General features: G+C 44.2%; 1 protein-coding gene across 3 annotated transcripts in view; it reads right to left on the reverse strand.

Moving 5' to 3' along the window:
- Window positions 1-81: 81 nt before the first annotated feature.
- The window catches only part of PDPK1 (3-phosphoinositide dependent protein kinase 1), a 72282-nt gene continuing 50799 nt past the window's right edge, over window positions 82-21564 (reverse strand). Inside the window, exons 9-14 of one of the 3 annotated variants that reach the window (XM_081297148.1) lie at window positions 21440-21536; window positions 20266-20439; window positions 16275-16492; window positions 6775-6832; window positions 5868-6020; window positions 82-5513 (exon numbers count right to left, since the gene is read on the reverse strand). In XM_081297148.1, the coding sequence (XP_081153274.1) occupies window positions 5397-5513; window positions 5868-6020; window positions 6775-6832; window positions 16275-16492; window positions 20266-20439; window positions 21440-21536 (817 nt within the window). In that variant the 3' untranslated portion in view covers window positions 82-5396. Of the gene's footprint in view, window positions 5514-5867; window positions 6021-6774; window positions 6833-14481; window positions 14654-14774; window positions 14814-16274; window positions 16493-20265; window positions 20440-21439; window positions 21537-21564 lie in introns of those variants that run through there. The other 2 variants (XM_081297149.1, XM_081297150.1) reach the window with 2 other exon arrangements.

The following is a 21564-nucleotide window of genomic DNA, read 5'->3' on the forward strand; positions in this document are numbered from 1 at the left end:
TCCGGCCGGTGCAGGCCCTGGTTTCACGCGGGGATCCCGGGTCCCGCCCCGATCAAAGGAAGAGTCAGGCTCGCAAAAGGGTGCACTCTACATGCTTTTATTTCAAGACTACGGAGCATACGAGGGAAATTCATCATCCGGAACTATATCTAAAGCACAGATATTTGAAAAAAGAATAAACAGATTCATTAAATTATGATATGATTAAACCATGACCAAATAGAAAATTTATATAATAAAGCCAGAAAAAAAGTTGTAAAATATAATAGTTTACAATAATTATTCACATTCAAGGCTGTACATCAATACATACAACAACGTGGCCCCGAACATGAATTCAATCCAAATAATTCATATATTAGAATTTAAATAACAACAGAATGAACTAGAGGCCGACAATAGCCAGCAAATAACCTTATATAAGAATAAAAATACAAAAGTGTATATCCTAGTATCATTGCATTATTTGTTTCCATAAGGTTTTTTTTTTTTTTTTTTTTTTTAATTTTTGCTTTGCCTGTACATCACAGTTACTGCTACAGACCAGGTAGAGGACATTACACACGGTGCAACTGACTGCCACCAACCTGAAGGACAGCAACATACTATCCATTCAACCTATGGTATGTGGTTGGAACTGCTGCAGCAGCTCCAAACACTGCAGCAGTTAAATTTGTCAACATCCAATCAAACTATGGTCAAAAGAGAGGCTTTCAGCCAGATGTTAGACTATAGTGGGCTACAAGGGTTTAAAAAATTTTTTTTTTTTTTTTTTGCCTTTTGTAAAAAGTTCTCTATACAGTTTGGTGTTTCTTCACATTGAAGAAAAGAATTACAGGGAAAATTCAGGTATTCACACTGGCTCATTCATTTACCTGCCATGGCCATCTCTGCAACAAATAAAAATGCTCTTTGCTGGAAAACAAGTTTCCTTCCCAGAATGGTTCTCCACAGGCAGCCTAATTTACAACCTTGCAGTTTTGGGCTAGAAGCCAATGCCTCTCAGAGGCTCTGAAAATGGCTACAGCCCTGATTCAGGGGTTCTTGCCATACACTCTGCCCAAGAAGAAAGAGTCACACCCACTTGAGTCACCATCAGTTCATGCTGGGTTTTCAGTGAAACAAAATGGAAAAAAGCAAAAAAACATCTGTCAGGACACAGTACCTTCACCATATTCTCACAGAAGTGGTGGCCTCTTAAGTCACAGCAGTGAGCACCCTGGGTCTGTAATTCAGCCAGAGGAGGAACTGTGGTGCACCAGAGGTGGGCAGGAGACCCAATTCTGTACAATTCAGCCCTGAGCTCTGGTAGTCAAGTGGCACTGAGCATGGTGGTCAAAAAACCCTCTTGTACATGTTTCTCCTCAGAATCAATGGAACTCAGTAAATGTGGAGAAATAAAAACACAAACAAATTTGAATGGTCTGGACTTGAAGACCACTGGGCAACCTACAGCACTGTGGGCAGGGAGAACACCTCACACTCATGCCACCTCAGATCCACATTCCACAACGAAAGGCCTAGACATTGTGTTGTCCTGAACTGCTAAGAACTTCTGTTGAGGGGTGGAGGGACACACAAATGCACTCTTGTAAAACACAATCGTCTATGTGGTTTCTTTTATAAATAGAGCCTTGCTCTGCTAGTGATCCCAAATGGTGTAATCTATAAACTTAAGTACAAATCACCCACTAAGCATGTGGCAAGGTCAGTTCAACTTTTTTTTTTTTTTTATCTCTGCTGACTATGCAGAAGCAGATTCAGTACCATTGTGGACACAAAGTAAAAGATTTCTTAAAATATCACCAAGCACTTGGAAGCCATAGCAGCAGGAATGGAAGAGAACTAACATGCAAGCATGACCAGATTATTGCAATGAAAATAAGGAAATTAGCTCCTGGAAAAATCTGTCTCAAATGGATCTGCAGGAATGACATCATTTTAGCATTAACAAAAGAAAAGAGAGCAGTCATATTCATCATTCTTTGGAACACACAGCTTAGCAAAAACTGATTTGCTCAGAATCTGTAGGACACCAGGAAGGAGGCTGTTACTGAAACTCTGAGCATCTGAGCAACAAGACCAAGAGGGAGGAATATCTGAGTGAAATGATCAAACTCTTTTACCCTAAAATACCATTTGCTGGTATCTAAGGGGAAAAGATCAGAGTCAAATATAGAAAGATTTATAAGGACATTCATCACAGCATTATTTAAACAGTGAAAAACCAGAAACCACCTAAGTCTTTTACAATAGGGAAATAGATAAAACTATCATAAAAATTTATGACCATTAGACTCTACAATCATTAAAACATGCTTTTGAAGAACTGCTCATGACATGGGAAAGTACTTCAGATAAAATATCAAATGAAAAAGATGGATACAAAATAATGTACACTGTATGTTCCCGATTTAGTTTGAAAAGCAAATCAATGGAAGAGGGGACAGAATCTAGATCAAAATGCTCACAGTGGACTCTGGGTGGAGAACCTAGTTGATTTTTTTCAGAAAGAAACTACTACTTTTAAGAAAGCACAGAATCACCTGGAGCTCTCTGGCTGGTGTGTGTGGATGTATGCCACGGGGCTGAGTCCTTCCAGCATGGACCACAAATACCAGAGCAGACTGAGAGCACTGGAGCAGGTGAAGTCCCTGTTTGCTTTGGACTGACAACATAAGCCAACTTTCTTAAAGCAAATTTCTAACAAGCCTCTAGGAAGTTAAGGTTGAGAATGGTAGACACACCACAGTGCCACTCCCTAGGGTAGAGAGGCTTAAGCTCTACACAGGGATGCCTGCTGCCCTGGCTGGCACCAGAGGAAAAAGGGTGCAAACAACCCATCTATACCTAGCTCCCTCTGCATCCCCAGGGAAGGCAGGGCACAGTGGGCTGTCTGAGCCATGGCCACCAGTCTGCTACCCTCTGGGCTGGGAGAAGCCACAGAAAGGCATTTACATTTGTCCTTACTGGTCCTTAGAGGGACCCATGGCTCCTGGATCTATTAAACAGGAGGGCACTACTTTCTCACCTGGGCTAGACCCAACTTGTGTCTCCACAAACACATGACTACATGTACCCTGAAACCCACAGTACCTGCATGCTAGGTGACAGCTTGAGGGTGACTGGAAAAGCTAGATTAACATAAGTCAGGGCTAAAGAATGTGCACAGCCCTTAAACAAAAAAGCAGCAAGGAAAAAAAGGGACAGCAAGTGAGGACCAAGGGGAACAGGGAACGGTATGGCATTTGTCTTGGCCCTCAGCCATGTGGTGGAGGAGGTTGGGATGGTATTTATTGGTGAAGCCCAGGAGGTAGTGGTGCTCTCCAAAGGGCGCAGATAAAAGAAGACTTCTATTCTACTTCTTTATTCTAATTGGCCAGGTTCTCTTATTCAGCCGAGTCTTAGCCCTCCTTGTTCCACTGTACCAGATTGCCCCAAGAGACCCCTTCTCTGTATGTGTGTGCACAGGCAGGAGAGTCAGGGAGCTACCCCTGCAGACACAGGACATTCTGAAGAGGTCAAAATAGCAACAAGGGGAGTGAGTCTGTATAGGATTTCAAGAAAAAAAAAAAACAGCCAAGTGAGACTCACCTAACACAAGCAAGCCTTCTAAAGGCTGAGAGGAGACCTGGTCTGTTCCCTGCTCTCTGAGGATCCCCAAGGACAGGTGAGAACCTGACACATGCTCGCTCACACACAGCTCTCACAGAAATGACTGTCAAAGCCTGGGGAATACCTCTGTGTTCCAGTCTAGCACTAGTGCAGCCCCACATCTGCACTTCCTCTCAGTTTAAAAAGAACCACTCTTATCATTAAAACAGTTTGGGAAAGAAAACTTTCTTCTCAGTTTGGACTGGCCTAGCATACCAGGTGATAGGTGTAAGGAGTATATTTTCTGTGGGCCTTTTGCTGGTGCCTTTATGAAGGTCTACAGAAATGGCAAAGTTGTTCCTGCCTTGGGGACATGGGAGTCAGATGGTGTCTGTGAGCAGACTGCAAAGGCAGATGCCTGCTCTTCTTCCCCAGGGACTGAAAGCCACCCTTCAGGGACAATCAAGGCAAGGACAGGCATATTTGAGACCTTTTGGAGCACTCTGCCTGGAAGCAGCAAAGCAAGGGACTGGTACATTCTGTTCTCTAACACAAAGCAAAGCACTGCTATGGAAGCGAAAAAGAAAAGTCGCCCTAAAACTGGCAGAAGACACCAGATCAAACAGACTCAGGCTTCAGTGGGCTACTCTAATGTCCCAGGCAACAGTAAATAACACTTTTTTCTAAACAAACTCCACCCTCATTGGCCAAGTGACCAGGCAGTGCGGGAAGAAGGCTTTTGGATTTCCAACACAGAAATGTAAAAACTGAGCTATCTTTGAGAAGTGTTTAGACACAACATGAACAAGGGCACGTAAGGCTGGGCAGGAGACTGAAGCACCCTGGGACTGATGACACTAGGATTCTCTTAAGCCTGACCTTACTAGTAGCCTGTACATTTAAAACTTTCCAGAGATTCTTAGGAAGGCCTGAGGATTCTGTGGTACCTCCTGACCTTGCCAAGTACAGGACAGGGTTCTGTGTATCTGGCAAAAACTCAGCTGGGTGCTAACCTGGTTTCTATCTGACAATGCCCCTCCCAAGCATGTGCTTGGCTTGGCATCCAGCCCCACTGAAGGACACTGCTAGGAGGTGGGACTTGGGAGCTGAGACCCAGGAGCGCTCCTTGTAACTGCAGCAGCCTGCTCTGCATGTCATCTCCACAGTCTTGCCTACTCTTCACCTCTCAATCTGCCTGCCAGACAGTAGGAACCACAGAAATCCTGTCACCAGAGCCACAACAGGAGACACAAAGGGCCAGGCCACACCTCCAGGGCCATGCATGAGGAACATAAGGTAGGGAGCACACTCACAAAGCTAAGAACCCTGTCTGTAGTACACGCAGTACGGTGCACAGAGGTTCCCTGGTGAAGGGCTCCGTGACAGTGGGGGTGGGCAGAAAGAGCCAGTCCCTGGGCCACAGTAGGAGTGGTGCGTGGCAGGCACATGGTTCTGATGGATGTTAGGAGGGGCTGGTGACACCAAGTCTAGCCACTGGTCTGGGCAGGAGCTGGGCTGCCGTGCAAGGGGCTGGGTCTTCACGGCCCCAAGAGCACATGGAAGCCTCCACAAAGCACAGAGAGCAAGCAAAGCGACCCTGAATTCCTGTTTGTTACTGGTTTTGTTCTTTGTGTGGTTGGGTATTTTTTTTCTTTTCTTTTAAATAAAAAAGCTGGAAGGTTTCCGCTGTCCGCATTCTCCTTGAGATGGCTGGCAGGTGATCTGGAAGTGTCCCGGGTGGCGGCCGAGCCGCGCTGGGGCAGGTATCCTGGCAGCGAAGGGCAGCTCGGCCGCAGGCTACGTCACTGCACAGCAGCATCTGGGTGGCTCTGGTATCGCTGCCTCCAAACCTCCTGGATCTTTCTGCACCACTTGTGAGCATTCCCACTTGGATCCATCAGGTAATATGTCCTGTTAGGCTGCAAAGACAGAGTACCTGATGTTCTCCAGGGAGTCCCACCCAGCCTCCATCCCGTCCTGTGTCCTGCTGCTAGTGCTACAAGTGCCTTGGAGAAGCCTGTGAGCACAGGAGGCTTCTTCTTTCCACACATGCAGAAATTAAATATGCAGGCAAGTGACCACCCCAAGTTGAAAAAAAAGCCCTGAGTGTCTCCCAGCCCAATTCAGGGCTGAGCAGCTAATGCAGATTCTCAGGGAGATGGGAAAGTGCCATGGTCCCAGCTGCTCCCTTGACCAAAATGAGGGATGCTGTCAGCGGAAGCACTGAGGTCTATGACAATACTGCCAGTAAGAGTTCTCAGGAACAGACTCACCGTGTGAACAAAGAAAGTTTTAAAATTCTTGGCTTCTGGTCGGAGTTCTTGTGACCATGGAATTTCACCTTTTAGAACTTTGTTGACAGGATCAACATAATATAGATGTGGCCCTTCTGTAAGCAGCAGCTGTCGTCGTCGTGCAAATAAACCCTGATACAAACAAACAAACAACCCTATCATCAAGATTCACAGGTGAGTGTGGACAACATGCACTGCTACCTCGGAGGGAACTCACCTAGAGTAGCTCAGTGCACAGGGATCATGCCAGCTACCTCTCCACTGAGCTAGGACACCTTGTACCCCACCTAGACCCTGCTGCTGAGCTCACACAGATGGGCCACTGACCACCGTCCCACTGTCCCCTGGCCTGTCTAAGTCACAGAAGCCCACTCTGGGCAGGCCAGGTCAAACACAGCCCACCTGCATGGAGAATTTCACTGGGTGGAAGCTGCACAGGTAGGAAGGGCAGTTAAGAGTCATGCTTAGAATGGTTGAAGAGTCTGGTATTTTCTGACACAATCTGCTTAATCTATAAAACATAACATAATACTAATGAAATATTAGACCACCTGCTGCTAGGGTACTAGACATGGACTCCACAGGACAGATACCTTGAAATGGGAAGCCAGGTTCTAGAGCTAGAGCTGAAGCTGGCTTTCCACCTGCCCCTTGCTGACTCCCTGTGGGAGTTCCAACTTTTTGGAACTCAGTGGGGTTCCAACTATTTCCCTGAGGGCTTAAATCCTCCTGGACTATTAAATCTAGAGATTTCTTTATAGAGTGCCAGGATGAAGAACACTATGTCAACACATCATGGCAGGAGCCCAAGAAAGGAGAGCTAAGCCAAGCTAGCAGTGGGAGGAAGTCACCTATGAAGACAAAAATCAGCAGGAGTCTGACTCACCTTTCGCTTATCCACTGGACCCATTTTTAGTATTAGATTATTTTCTACAAATTGGTGCCTATAAAAAAAAAAAGAAGAAGAAGAAAACAAGAATAAGACACTCACAGAAACTCCCCAGACTCCTTCTTTCAGACAAACCCCACAGGACCTCTGGGATTCTGCACTACCAAGACTGTCACCTGCAGATCCAGCCAGGCTTCAGATACAGGAGACAACTCCTAATGCAACACATGGGACATTTCACCTATGTCTGGACCAAAGTCCCATAGTCACTTCTTGGCTGGGGTATCTATGCAGCAGAGAACAGGTAGAGGGGATGGTACCCTGAACCCAGAGGCAACACATAGCAAATGCAGGAGGCCCTGGGTTCAATCCCTAGTGCACATGTGCACCCACCCCCCAACACAAACCTATGGTGAGAGAAGAGGTAAATAATCCATTCAGGATGAGATTGTGATAATTAAGCTACTTCCCATGCCAGGATTCCCCAGTTCAGGGTGTACAATCTAGAGTGCTTTAAGATCACAAATTCTTGAAAGACCCAACTTGGACCTGGTTTAAGAATGTCTTGACATAAGCACAGACATGGTGTGTCCTTGGACTAGAGAGTGGGACATCTGGCTTCTGAGTGGGAACCTAATTTGTGGTAGCAATGAAAGAATGAATTAAAAATGAGTGATGTTGGGGCTCAGGCTATTTAGCTCAGTGGTAGAGCCTATGTCTAGCACATATGAGGCCCTGAGTTTGATCCTGAACACCACGTAAAAATAAATAAAGGTATTGTGCCCATCTACAACTGAAAAATTTTTAAAAAGTGATGCTGAGAAAGGCAAAGAGTTTTGTTCACAAGTATGCCCCCGTGCCACACCATGGAAAAGGGAGGCAAGCACACAACTGGGCCAAATCTCCATGGACTGTTTGGGCAGAAGACAGGTCAGGCTGCTGGATTCTCTCACACAGATGCCAACAAGAACCAAGGCAGCACCTGGGGAGAGGATACACTGATGGAGTATTTGGAGAATCCCCCAAAATACATCCCTGAAACAAAAATGATCTTCCCTGGCATTAAGAAGGGAGAAAGGGTAGGCTTAATAGCTTATCTCAGAAAAGGTACTAATGAATAATAGCCACTGCCTTATTTATTACCAAAAATAAATGTCTTGTGGCTTTTTTATGTGCACCATAATTTAATTGATGTGACACACCAGATTCTTATCACGAATGACTGACAAAATTATTTTTCTTGATTTAAGTAAAAATAACTTGTAGTTAAATTAATATTTTGGCTATAATCCCACTTCAGTAAATTGTATCATTGTTTCCCCTTTTTAAAGTTATGCCTGGACTTAATAAGTAATATTCAGTATTATGCAAAAATGGGTGAATTCCATCTTGAAACTGGTTTTATATTTGAATTTATATAAGTGATTATGTGAATATGCTTAAATATAGGGGAAATCTCCTTTCACTCTCTCAGAACCAAGCATGATTCACATGTGTTTCAATTTGTGTTCATTAGCTTATTAAAGGCAATGGCTAAAGATAAGGTAGCAGTGTCTACTTTATATTTTTGTTGATCATGTCAATTTAATTAGAATCCCAGGTATCTAAAATGCTGTTTTTTTCTTTATGGAAAGGCCTTTTAGTATGGTTCATGTATTATATTAAATAAAGAATATTTAACACTTCTTAAAAAAAAAAGAATGTGTTTTCTGGGATAGTGCAGAGTATAAACTCAGCAGGCACCAGCCCTGGGTCTGACCCCAGCACCTGGAGGGGGGATATCTTTTCTGGAATCCCTATCATACTAATATAATACATCCATTTAAATGTGACAAATCTGGAAAACAAAGTTTCAAGTACAGGCTTTGTTATAATACCCATCAGCAGCAAGTACAACACTTCACTTTGCCTCCAAAAAGCATAAGAGATCATTTAAAAAAATATTTTTTTAGTTGTCAATGAACCTTTATATTGCTTATTTATATGCAGTGCTAATAATTGAACCCAGTGCCTCACACATGCTAGGCAAGTGCTCTACCACTAAGTTATAACCCCAGCCCAAGAGGTCATCTTAATGTCTATAGGTTACCTCACTTGTTAAAGCTAATAGCTACTGATTTATATATTACACCTCCCCCACCCCCATGCAGTGATGGGGATGGAACCCAGGGCCTGTGCATGCCAGGCAAGTGATCAACCATTGAACTATTCCCCCAGCCCTATGTCTAGCTGATTCCACTGAAATCCCTAATCTGAGGTTCTCCCGTAGAATACTGTTTTTATATTTGAAAAAGGCCTCAGACAACCATGTAAGTACCTGGGCAACTTACCAAGGGGCCAGAGCACTTGTAAGAAGGAGAGCTGAACTGGAAAAACCCAATTCTCCCACCAAACTCTACTATCCCCACAGCCTGATCCATTCTGGCCTGTCTAGGCCAAGTTTTGGCCAAAGGCACTCTGTAGGCTTTGAGAACCAGAGGCAACACAAGGAAATGGAGGTGGTCCTGGGTTCAATCCTTAGTGCACCTGTGCATGTGTGCGTGCGCATGCATGTATGTACACACACACACACACACGTACGGTGAGAGAAGAGGCAAAGAATCCCCTAAAAGGCCTGATGCATAAGCAAGGAAAAAGGAGGCCTCATGGTGCCATCTTGTCCTTGGCTCTCACAGTGCATGAGAAAGTAAGTCTGAAAGATTAAACCAGACAAGGGGAGTACCAGAAAATGATGAGGGAAATTCTTCAAGCTATGCGGGAGGAGTTGCCTTCCAAGCCCAAAGTAAAAGGAGTCAAACACAAAACCACAGCCTGGACTACATGAGAACAAAAACAACTCTAACCACAAAACAACCAGGTTTACAGGCTGTGGAAGGGACAACACCTGTGCTCCACAGAGCCAACACCAAGCACCGCAAGAGGCCACCAGTCTCAGCAGAAAAGTGAACAAAGCACCCAAATTGGAAGTTCCCCAAAAGAACGAGGTAATACAAAAACATTTTCAGTAGTCTTTAATAAAGAAATGGGATTGAGCATCCTTTGTACCATTCTTCTGGGACCACTGGAGTTGCAGGGGGATACAATTGTACTCATGCGGCACTAATGGCCTGAAATGAGGCCATGCTGGAAAAGCAATTTAGAAATGCATATCAGGAAGTAATCCTACTTTAGAAATTTAGCCTTAGAAGGAAAAGGAAAAGGAGGACAGAGAGGTCCAGAGCATTATCATTCAGAGAGAAAGTGAAGCCTGTGATAACTTAGCAGAACATGTAGGCACCACAGGAAGTAGTGCCACTCACTCCTGTGCAAATGTGGAACCCCTACCTTGCTGAGGCCCACGAGTCAGAAAGTACAGGGGGCAAATAGAGGCCAAGAAAACTCCATTATTAGCAGTTATATCACAGTGTACTAGCTTAGTTAGCCAATGAGCTTACAAGTAACTTATTTATCTACTTTGAAAGTTTAAGTACTTTAGCCATGTGTATTGGTGCATGCCTGTAATCCCAGCAACTCAGGAAGGCTAAGGCAGGAGGATCAAAATTTTGAGGTCAGAACCAGCGACTTAAAAAAAAAGAACTGGGAACGTAGCTTGGTAGTAAAGTGCCCCTAGATTCAATCCCCAGTACCCCAAAAGAAAGGAAAAAATACTTCCAAGGTAGAAATATATATATATTTTTTAAGTTGCAGATAGACACAATATCTTTATTTATTTATTTTTATGTGGTGCTGAGGACCGAACCCAGGGCCTCATGTGTGTGAGCAAGCGCTCTACCATTGAGCTACAATCCCAGCCCAGAAGGAATCATTTTGATTTTTTACTTCAGAGTAAATTTCCACTCCTGAAGAAACCTCCTGCTCCTCCAAGTGTACTTCTTCTCCCTGGCAGGTTGTAGAAGCCATTTGAAGACTTCGACCAAAACCAAACCTCAATCAGAGATACAGCTAACTATTCAGTGGACAACCTTACTTACACACACAGCATTTGGCTCCCCAAAACAGATGACATCTCTCAGTATCACCATATAGTGGCTGAGCATCTGATGACACCTACTTTCAACTCACAAGAGATGACAATGTAAAATCCTGCTCTTCCCCAACTCCAAAGCTTAGATTCTCTCCTCTTCCTCCCCTGTACCCCACACAGACCCCAAAGAGACCCATCTTGAAAGATCTGAGCATGAAACACCCAGAAAAACTCCATCTGGAGAGCACAGTGAGGCTGTGGGACTGGGAGTGGCTGCCCTGAACTCCAGGAAGGCTCTCTAGACCTCGATTCACTTGGGTGGGGGACCAGTGGCAATGGCTGATGGGACATTGTTTGCTCTAGAAGGTCCCTCTACTCTTTAGGTCTTGGACTTCAACTTGATGGAGACCCAAAAGATCTGTCTCCAGATTCTATCCACCAAACGGACTGAGAAACAAACGAAGACATTTTCAAATATTTATTTGAGTCATTAAAACAATAAATCCGTTGCATAAATAATATTTAAAAGTGACCCCCTCTGTCCCCAGAATGGTGGCACACTCCTGTGAGCCATCTACTTGGGAGGCTAACATAGAAGGATTGAAGTCTGAGGGCAGTGTGGGCAACTCAGTGAGACACTGTACCAAAATAAAAATAATAAAAGTGCTGAGGATAGGCCCCGTGTTCCATATCTAGGACTGTAGCAAAAATAGTTAATGGAATGAGAAGCATGGTTATGCATTTTAAAAATCTAATTTAGAAGGATGGAGCTGGACTCTCACATCTGTCCTTCAGGCTCCAGTATGTAAAGATGCAGCCTCATTCTGATGTACTGCTAGAAAAAGGAAGGTTTTAATAGCCTCTTAGATAATTGTGGATACTCTTCTTTGATATTTTACTAAAACTCAAAAAGTAGTAGTTTCTTAAAGATGAACAGCATTAAGGAGCTTTCCATGCTCTGTGACTTTAATACCACCAATCTACCTCACACTTGAAATGGACCTTCTGCCATTACATGATTCTACAATAGCACACTGTGGAGTCACCTGGGAAATACTGGAGAGCTTCCAAATGGCAACAAGTATCACTCTACAATATCAATGAATTACTTCATTAGCATCACCACTAATCTCCTCAAAAGTCTTCAAGTACTGAGAAGATGTCAAACTACAATAACAACTTTCCAAAATCCTAATTTTCACTTGAACATTTCAATTTTATCATCGGTACAGATACTAGCAATTGTTTTCTTTGAAAAAAAATTATCAAGAAAAATGTCATCCAAGTGCTCACACCTGCACAACTGCAGTTGGCCAATCAATCAGACTCTAGTGGTGATGGTGTTACCTGGAGAGTGTGCAAATAAGTGCTTTCCTTGAAACAGCTGTCACACCTGTGTTCTAAGCAGAAGTGCCAAGGCATACTTTCCATGTCTTCACGTGGAACATCAACCAAACTCATTATTTCTAGGAATACTTGAAAGTGAGACCAGCTTCTTTTCTTTCTATGAGCATGTGGCTATGAAGAACTAATATGGCCCTGCACTGCTTGATGCCTAGGCCTCAACTGATGCCAGCAGTTGTATCCACCACAGCTTCTGCACCTCAGCACAAAGGAGCACATATTGTTCCACAACAACTATTTGAACAGGGACTCTTCCACATTTCGACTATGTCAGCACTGTCTGTGCTTACCGCCAAGAACTTCAAAACAACAGAACATCTTTGGTGAGAAGCTGAGTGGTACCAGATGAATACAAGCAAAGCAACAAGTCCTGTCCTGTGTGCACATTCATTCACAACTTGCCTTACAGGAGAAAGCAGGGATATGAATTCCCTCTTCTATGGTGCATTTCCACTGTCTTGTGGACAATGGCAGTGTTGGCTTCCATGCAGGAAGCACAGTTGCAGCCAGGAGCCTCTGTCTCCCAGGGACTGTGTAGCCTCTGTATCCTCAGCCCAACTTTTCTGTGTGCTTCAAAGGCTTTTTAATTTCTAGTCTGGGACACTGCAAAAGTGCTTAGCTATTAAAGAGCTCAGCACATATACATTTAAAATGTTCCTTTTAAGTAGAAAATATTCCCTTTAAAAATTTCTCTATCTTTAAAACTCTGAACTGTTGGTCTCAAAAAGATGTTGCAGGGCTAGGGAGATAGCCAGTGATAGGGCACTTGCCCAGTATGTACAAGGTCCCCAGTTCAATCCCCATCACCCTCCCCCCAAAAAAGTTGTAATTAATTTATATATTTATTAATTTATATTCAGAACTATAATATTGTGCAAAGTTCTGTTCAGACAGGAAAAAAAGCAAAGCATTAAGATCTATAAAGTCAAAGGAAAGCTAGCTTTTATCCCATTTTTGTTTTGTATTTACAATTTTGCCTAGTTTCACTGGTGTAGATTCTTCCTGCCACATATAAAGCTCTCTGGCATGTCAGTTTCTTTTGTTTGAAGAAGTTGCAATTGAATCCAGGGTCTTGTTCGTGCTAAGCAAGTGCTCTATCACTGAGGTACATCCCCAGCCCTTTCTCCTTCTTTTTTAATAACTGATAATCAATTTATTAAAATAATTGATTTAGGCATCTGCAATGGTGATGACAACTTGGTTCCTGGCTTGAAGTTGACAGAAGGAACTTGCTTAACATTCTGGGAAGGGCTGGAAAGTCAGTGTGTTGCTGTGGATTCTCTTTTGTAAACCACTCTGTGTCTAAGAACCTTCACCATAAGGCACTTTCTAGATGATCTCAGGGTCTTAGTAGGTTTCCGAATGGCTCCTTTCACTTTGTTTTTGTTTTTTTAAAGAGAGAGAGAGAGAGACAGAGAGAGAGAGAGAGAGAACTTTTTTTTAATATTTATTTTTTAGTTTTCAGCGGACACAACATCCTTGTTTGTATGTGGTGCTGAGGATCAAACCCGGGCCGCACGCATGCCAGGCAAGCGCGCTACTAGTTGAGCCATATCCACAGCCCTGCTCCTTTCACTTTGAAGGATCCTTTTCCTTTGACCTCTCAAGTCAGCATGCACCTTCTCCAGGGACTTCCTGTTGCAGCTGGTGAAGGTAACCCTAACACAATGGAGTACCACCTCTGGTTCTATGAGGTCCTTCCAGTATTTTTAAAAGCCATGGCTGCCAGGTATGGTGGCACATGCCAGGAGTGGGAGGCTGAGACAGGAGGAGCCAAAGTTTGAGGACAGCCGGGGCAACTTAATGAGACCAAAATAAAATTAAGCTAGGCTTCTTTTCAGCATCTTTAGACTTGAGCAATGCTGCAGCAGTTGAGAAGGCAGGCTTCTCCTCTGTTAAGCCAATAGCTCGTACTCACATATGAAAAATACACATTTTACTTCTGGAGAAAAACATTAATATCTGAAGTAGGTTTTAGTACAATTTACAAAATCTCTTGATAAATTTGTTAATAATAGTACAAAACAAGTCAATGAAGTATACTTACTTCTTCTTGTGCTTCCATGTAGGCTCAAGGAAAACATCAGGATTTCAAAGTGATTTATTGAATGATATAAAATTACAAAGATTATAGCAGGTATAACTGAAGATTGCTAGTAAGGGTTCAGTGGAAATATTGAGAACCTATTAATCTCCAAAAATACACATATTTAAACCATAAACCTACTAACTTCAGAAAATTCTAGAAATAACAATACACATTCCATTAATTGTCAAAATAATGTCCACCCTACAGCATGGAGCCACTAAAAAAAACTCTACTGCACACTACCAGAGAATAAGAATGAATAATTTTAATAGCATCATACACCCAAGTCCCGGCCTTGAGCTTAGGGACTCCCCAGTCTCACTGTTCACAAGAACAAGATGCTTGAAGGATTGACCACTGTCAAATGCAAGATCCTCCAAGCTCTCTGTAGTCATCACCTTTCACAATGAGCCTGAAATCTGGAGGAAAAGGAAAGAGAACCCTAAATCCAAAGGACACAAGCAGGAGGATGCAAGCTCCCCTGTCCAGCCTGCCACTGAATCACCTAGGGTGACCCTGCCCCTGGGCAGAGATACAGACCTTTTAGGGGTCATCAGAGGAGCCAAGATGCACACACACCTGGAGAGGAGCCAGTGAAGAGCAGGTTGGCTGGAGGCCCAACATGTAAGAGCCCAATAAGCCACCACACAGCCCAGCACACACACTTGTTCAGAGCTGTGTCCAGCACTGCTCAAGCTGTTTTCATCAAACATTCTTTGCTCCTATCCCTAGCAATACCACTTAAGGAAAAAGTGAGTTAAAGGACAAACTTAGACTCCCTAGAATTGTAGGTTATTTCTGGGGAGTCAACATTTATACTCTTTTTCCAGAGATTATTTCTGATGGTACAATATCCCATTCTTAGCTACGTGCAGCTTTTCCCTCTGCATCTCATTGGGGAAGCTTCTGAGGGCTCATCTCCTCTCTCCTCACAAATCCCCAGTCCCATGCATCCTCTCTCCTTCTTTGCCAAAGCTTCAACTCTCCCCTTCCTATCTTCTATTTTCACCCCACCTCAACATGCCTTCCCAAGAGATGCCACCACCTTGGGTGTGTCTGCCTACATGAAAGGTAAAAGCATAAAAACACTTGAGGCTGGGGTTATAGCTCAGTTGGTAGAGTACTTGCCTTGCATGCACAAGACTGTGGGTTCGATCCCCAGCACCAAAAAAAAAAAAAAAAAGCATAAAAACACTTGAAGAAAATACAGGTAAAAATACTGAGGCCCTTTTCAAGAGACTATGTTAGAAAACAATAAAAACATGGACAGGATGGACTTTGTGAGAATTTGCAACTTCTATACAAAACAACAGCATGGATAGACTAAAGAGATAAACTGTAGAAAAATGTTGGCTAAGTATACAACAGAGAATATCTTTCATTATGGCTCTTAAAAATCAATTTTAAAAATATGCAAAATATACAAGAAAAAGCAGAGGATACAAAGCACCTCAAAAAAATTTAAAAAAAAAGAAAGAAAGAAAAAGAAAAAGAAAAAAAGAAAAACCACAATGGCCAATGAACATGGAAAACGTCTGCTTCAATACAAATAAAAATCAGGACCTTAGAAACACCCCAATGTCTCCCTATGGGCAGCATCTCCACACCTACACCTGGGCCATCCAAATGCCTGGCAGAGCAAGGGAACTGTCTCCAGCCTTGCCCACTAGAACCAAGGCTCTGAGGGTCCCAACCCACTTAATAACTGACTCTACAGCATGCTTCAGGCATGGGGAGGTGGTACCAGGCAAGATCTCCTTCCAGCCCTGCCAGCCACTCTCTGGGCTCATTGCATTTCTAGTGTTGGTTATACCTGTATTTCTTTTTTTAGAGGTAGAGGGGAAACGAGGATTTAATGAGGTGCTTTACCCCCAGCCCCCCCCTTTTTTTAAATTTTGAAGCAGTGTCTCACTAAGTTGCTTAGGGTCTTAATAAGTTGCTGAGGCTGCCTTGAACTTGCAATCCTCCTGCCTCAGCCTCCCAAGTCTCTAGGATTATAGGCATGCGCCACTGGCTCAGCCACTATACTATACTTCTTACCAAGGATTTCCACCAGCTTGCTTCTCCAATAATAACCTCTTCTCATCTTCAGAAAACTGTAAGTCCAGTTCAAAAGAGTTAGTGTCCAAATCGTGGATGTACTGCTCTATGTTGCTGCCTGACCTGTGGGGCAGGCCCGCATCTGCCGTAGACAGGGAGTGGGAGGAGGAAGATGAGGACACCTGCATGCAGCCAAACTGGCTCAGGAGATTGTCATACTGTGGGGAAGAAGAACAAAAGAGAAAGATGCCTTAATTTTCCTCTAGGGTCAAAGACAAAGACACATACACACACACACACAGCCCACCTCTATGACCCTCTCATATCTGGTGAGCTTAGACACACCACAAAGGCAGGTAGTCCATTGATCCCTTCTGGAAAGCATGTACAGATCCAATTCTCCTTCACTGGCCATTTGGCCATCTAGCCAAGGCAGGACCAAACCTCCAGGATTTCTCTTCCAATAGGAGCAAGGGACAGAAAGAGAAGCTGTGTATGCCTCAGCCTTTTATTACCAGGGAGATCGAGATCTGGGACCCTCATCCAGCCCAGCAAAAGGGCAGCAGCAACCTAAGGCCTCTTGGACCCACAAGAGAAAGAGACCAGAGGCTGCACCCTCCGGGCAAAGAACTTAATACCCAGGCGTACTCCTCTTTTGGCCCTGTGTTCTTGAGTCGGTACTACATATTTTGATTTGACTCACCATGTCTTCAATTAAAAAAAAAAAAACGTATTCTTTTTATCTCAGTGAAGAGTAATTAACTTGGTATAAACAAAGTTATCCGTTATTCTAAGAAACATATAAACCAGTATTGACAGAACACAGCTATTCACAAATGATCCACATGGGCAGAGCTGTGCATCAGCTTACTCCTGAAGCCACCCCAGCTTTAGGCCCCACACCTGACTCCTGCCTTCTACCCCACAGAGGATACCTCCTGCCCTCTGCAGGCCCTACACCCAGCCTCCTCACATGCTACCCAGTGGACTTTCCTGAAAGCACCTGCTCACACAGCCCTGCAGCAGTCACAGCCTCTCCTTGCTGTCTCCAGAATTCATGTAGTCTGGTACAGTCTCGGTTTCTTAAGAACTCCCTAACTCAAGGATGCCTATGCATGAAGTTTACAGAGATAACCACAAATCCCCCATCTGGGCGGCATAAGAGCCTTTGGAGCCAGCAAAGTGGCTACTACCATTTTCTCCATTTCTGACAGAGAAACCAAGGCTCAGAAACTGGCCCTAGGATGCTGCTGGCAAAAACTGAATTTAGTACCAATGTAGCACTGACTCTCCTGTGTCTCAGAGATGACATGACCACAACACACTGGGTCATTCTTGCTTTGGAGCTCCCACACATTATCCCATGGCCAGCTCCAGAAGCACTATGCTAGTCTCCACGCCTCTTCTCAGTAGCCCAGCTTAGGGCCAGGGCCAGGGCCAGGGCCAAGGTGAGTCCCAGGCAGGACACATGGGAAAGGGGATTCCTGGGTGGGAGTAAGGTGCTGCCAATGGGCACCATGGAACATCCAACTCTGCTGACCCATGTGGATCCTTCTTCACAAGAGCCCAGCCTTGGCTAGGTTCACTCCAATGTTACAGAGACCAGCAAAAAATGTCACCATCAGCAGGCTGCAGGGGATCAGTATGCCTGCCGTCCTAGTACCGACTCCAGAGTGGTCACTGGACTCTTAGGTGAAGGAGTTCTATCCACAGGGAGAGAGCATCTCCAGAGTGGACTTCCCTATGCCAACACTCCCTCTGCCAAGCCTTTTCCTAGGCTCACTAGTTGTCCAAAGGTGAGCTTTGGCATGGGGAGCTCTCACCCAGGTGCTTCCCAAGGACTTAGTGGGACAGCTAAGCAGTGGTCACCTAAAAAAAAAAGAGGCTTATGACGCTCAGAGCTAGAGTTTATAGTGGCAGCCAAAGCTTGTGATCAAAAATTCAGTATCTACAGCATCACAGATACAGATCTTCAGAGATACTCAGGGTGTGAAGTGCACTCATGCATGATGCTCATCACACCCTGCATGAAGAGAAGCTCCTGGGTATTGAGACAAGAGACACAAGAGCCTATATGATTCCTTCAGAGTGTGGCTGGTCCCTAGGAATAACAGGAAAGGGGCACAGAGCCCATGGGCTGAAAATTGCCTACCAGTCCCAAGTGAGACTTCTAAAGGTATGACAGGCTCAGCTGGGAAAGCTCCTGCTGACCCTGACCCTAGGGGGCAGCATCTGGCCAGCATGTAGGGAAGCAGGTAAGAGACTCTGAACTCCTGGGGCTGAGGTTTCTGGAGCTTATACAGTGGAGGCTATTGATGGCTGTGGGAAGCAGATACATAGATGCTCTTGAGTCTTGCTAAAGCCTGGGTACAAAGGGTATTTTAGGACAAAAGGGTGGATGTGCTTTACAGGAAGGGGACATAGGGAACCCTTGATGTGTTGCCAGGCAAGGTGGCACACACCCTGTAATCCCAGTGACTTGGAAGGCAGAGGCAGGAGGATCACAAGTTCGAGGCCAGTCTCAGCAACTTAGTGGGATCCTCAGCAAGTTAGGGAGACCCTATCTCAAAAATTAAAAGAACTGGGTAGATGTAGCTCAGTGGTATAGCACTCTTGGGATCAAGCCACAGTACTGGCAACACGTGATCTCTACGAGATGAAACCAGTAGTGATTATAATTTAGCTTTGGAAGACTTTTAGACATGAGCTAGAACTCCTCAGTCAACTGAAGTGGAACTCTATGAACTTATTCTAACTGGTTAGAATAAGCCATGATGATAGAATCAAACCAGAAAAATGAACTGTCAATGATAATAAACTTTTATAATACTAATTTTTATTTATTTATTTATTTTTGTGTGGTGATACTAAAGGTTGAACCCAGGGGTGTTTTACCACTGAGCTATATCCCCCAGCCCTTTTTATTTTTTGAGATGGAATCTCTCTAAGTTCCTCAAACTAGCCTTGAACTTGTCGTCCTCCTGCCTCAGCCTCCAGAGTAGCTGGGATTACAGACATGTGCCACCACACCTAGGAGATAGTGAATTTTTAAATCATACTTAAATGTTGGGGGGTAACAATGGAAGATGATAAGAGGAGCTTGGATAAAAAAGACTGAAGGCTGGAGGTGGGCATACCATAGCTCCTTATACCTTTCTGCCCTTTTTTGCATGTTTCCCATTTTCCAGGATAAAAAGTTTTAAGAATAAGTGTACTTAAGATCCGATGTGTGTGGTTAAGCCTTGGGAGACAAGGAGCTTCAAAACCAGTGACAAAGATGTTCATAGAGCCAGGTGTTGTACCCTCATAACTGGCTCCAGTTCCTGCTGAGCATCAAGCTGCAGTGACCTGGGCTGGGGAAGTGGCTCAAGCGGTAGCGCGCTCGCCTGGCATGCGTGCGGCCCGGGTTCGATCCTCAGCACCACATACCAACAAAGATGTTGTGTCCACCGAGAACTAAAAAATAAATATTAAAATTCTCTCTCTCTCCTCTCTCACTCTCTCTAAAAAAAAAAAAAAAAAAAAAGCTGCAGTGACCAGAGTCCACCCTCCATGTACATTCCTGCGAGTTCAAAGAGCAGCACTCTATGCTTTTTTTGGAAAGATAAGCAATATTCCTGAACATCTTAGACACAATTATAATGGCACTACAATAATGAGCCACCAGGAGACCCAGTGCCAGGAGCTCAGGGATGCCTCCAGGGCACTGCTTCCCAACCCAGAGCTGGGTTCCAGTCTCACTCCTGAGGGAAAATTCCCCAGACTTTTCACAGCTGAAGATATGAAAGAAAGGAATTAGCCCACCCAGGCCTCATGGCATTTTACCACCGATAGGTTTACAACACTGGCTCATACTTCAGCCACTAATCACACAAATCAGTGTCCTATAGCATGTGGGAACGGACCCTGAGTGCACAGAGGAACCATGTTCACATAGCATGACAAGCACAACTCTTCTCTGCTCAGGCTATCCCAACAGGGGTCAGCTTACATTGCCATAGCAGTCCTCGTCGTCCTCTGACATGGCTGGCAAGTAAGCTGTGAGCTTCGGAGGCGTCTGCTGGTGCAGATTCTCCCATGTGATGGACTCAAAGAATGGATGAGCTTTGAGAGGTTCGTACCCTTCCATCTCTTCACAGCCTAATCGCTTTGTGGCATCTAAAACCTTAAATGATAGTCAAGACAAGTTACTGCCTGAGTCCAAATGTAATTTTTGACCAATTTTTTTTTTTTTTTTTAGCAATTCTTTCTGATTCTCAGTCACTCCTAGAAAGAGCAGAGGCAACACGGTCCACCTCCAGGCCTGCCCACTCCTTCTGTGGGGCTGTAGGGGTGGTTGAGGCCTCTCTGGGTTCCTGCCTCACTTGAGGGGCTCTGCCCAAAGACTCCCACAGGTGAAAATGAATCTCCATTTCAAAACACAGTGGGCAGCAGCAAAGTACCTTTTCCAAGTTTGCAGTTAAAAGTCTTAAAATAAGAAAAAAAAAATGACCCAATTGGCTCTAATAACAGCAATCGGCCTGGATAACAAGTGCCGACAGATATGACCAGTGTCCTGTGCCTCTCAAAGGGCTGCAACATGAACTCCCCACTAGGGAGGGGATGTGCCCCCGGGATCTCAAGGGGTGCTAGGAAAGAAGACAGAGCAGACAGCAAAGAAGAGCTGATCCTGCTCCCCTAAAATCAAGAGAGGGAGGAAGCTCAGAGTCCAAAGCAACCAGGGCCAGGTCACTTTCAGTTTCTGGAATATAATTGATTTACCTTTCCTAATTAAATCTGTATCTCTGTTTCATTACCTGGGTTTATCTTCAAAATCTTCATGTAGTTTACTCTAAAGTTGACATCAGCAGATGACACTTAAGTAGGATTTACAACCATCTGCCACCATAATAACTCTAGTTGCTCTAAGAGCAGTAACTTAAAATGCTATGTGATACTGAGCACATTCAAAATGATAACAGTAATTTCCTGTCTTATTAAAGTCAGGGATCAGACATTTGGAAATTGAAGGGGGCTTATAATGAGATGAGATAAAGACACAACTCTATTTAGAATCCATCAACTCTGGATGTATCTTTCCAATGACACAGGATTACAGGGTCAGGGGATGCAGTGGGTGGTAGTGTAATGGGATCCCCCACCAAGAGAACATTCAGAATACTTACCAAGAGTTTTTCCACAAGGTCTCTTGCCTTAGGGAAGAATTTTTCTGGGAAGTCATATTCCAACTTAATGATCTTCTGAAATATAAGATATTCATTTCTGTTGGGGGGAAAAAAAGCAGTCATTG

The sequence above is a fragment of the Spermophilus citellus genome (genome assembly GCF_964194105.1).
Source record: "Spermophilus citellus genome assembly, chromosome: 6".
Lineage (NCBI taxonomy): Eukaryota > Metazoa > Chordata > Mammalia > Rodentia > Sciuridae > Spermophilus > Spermophilus citellus.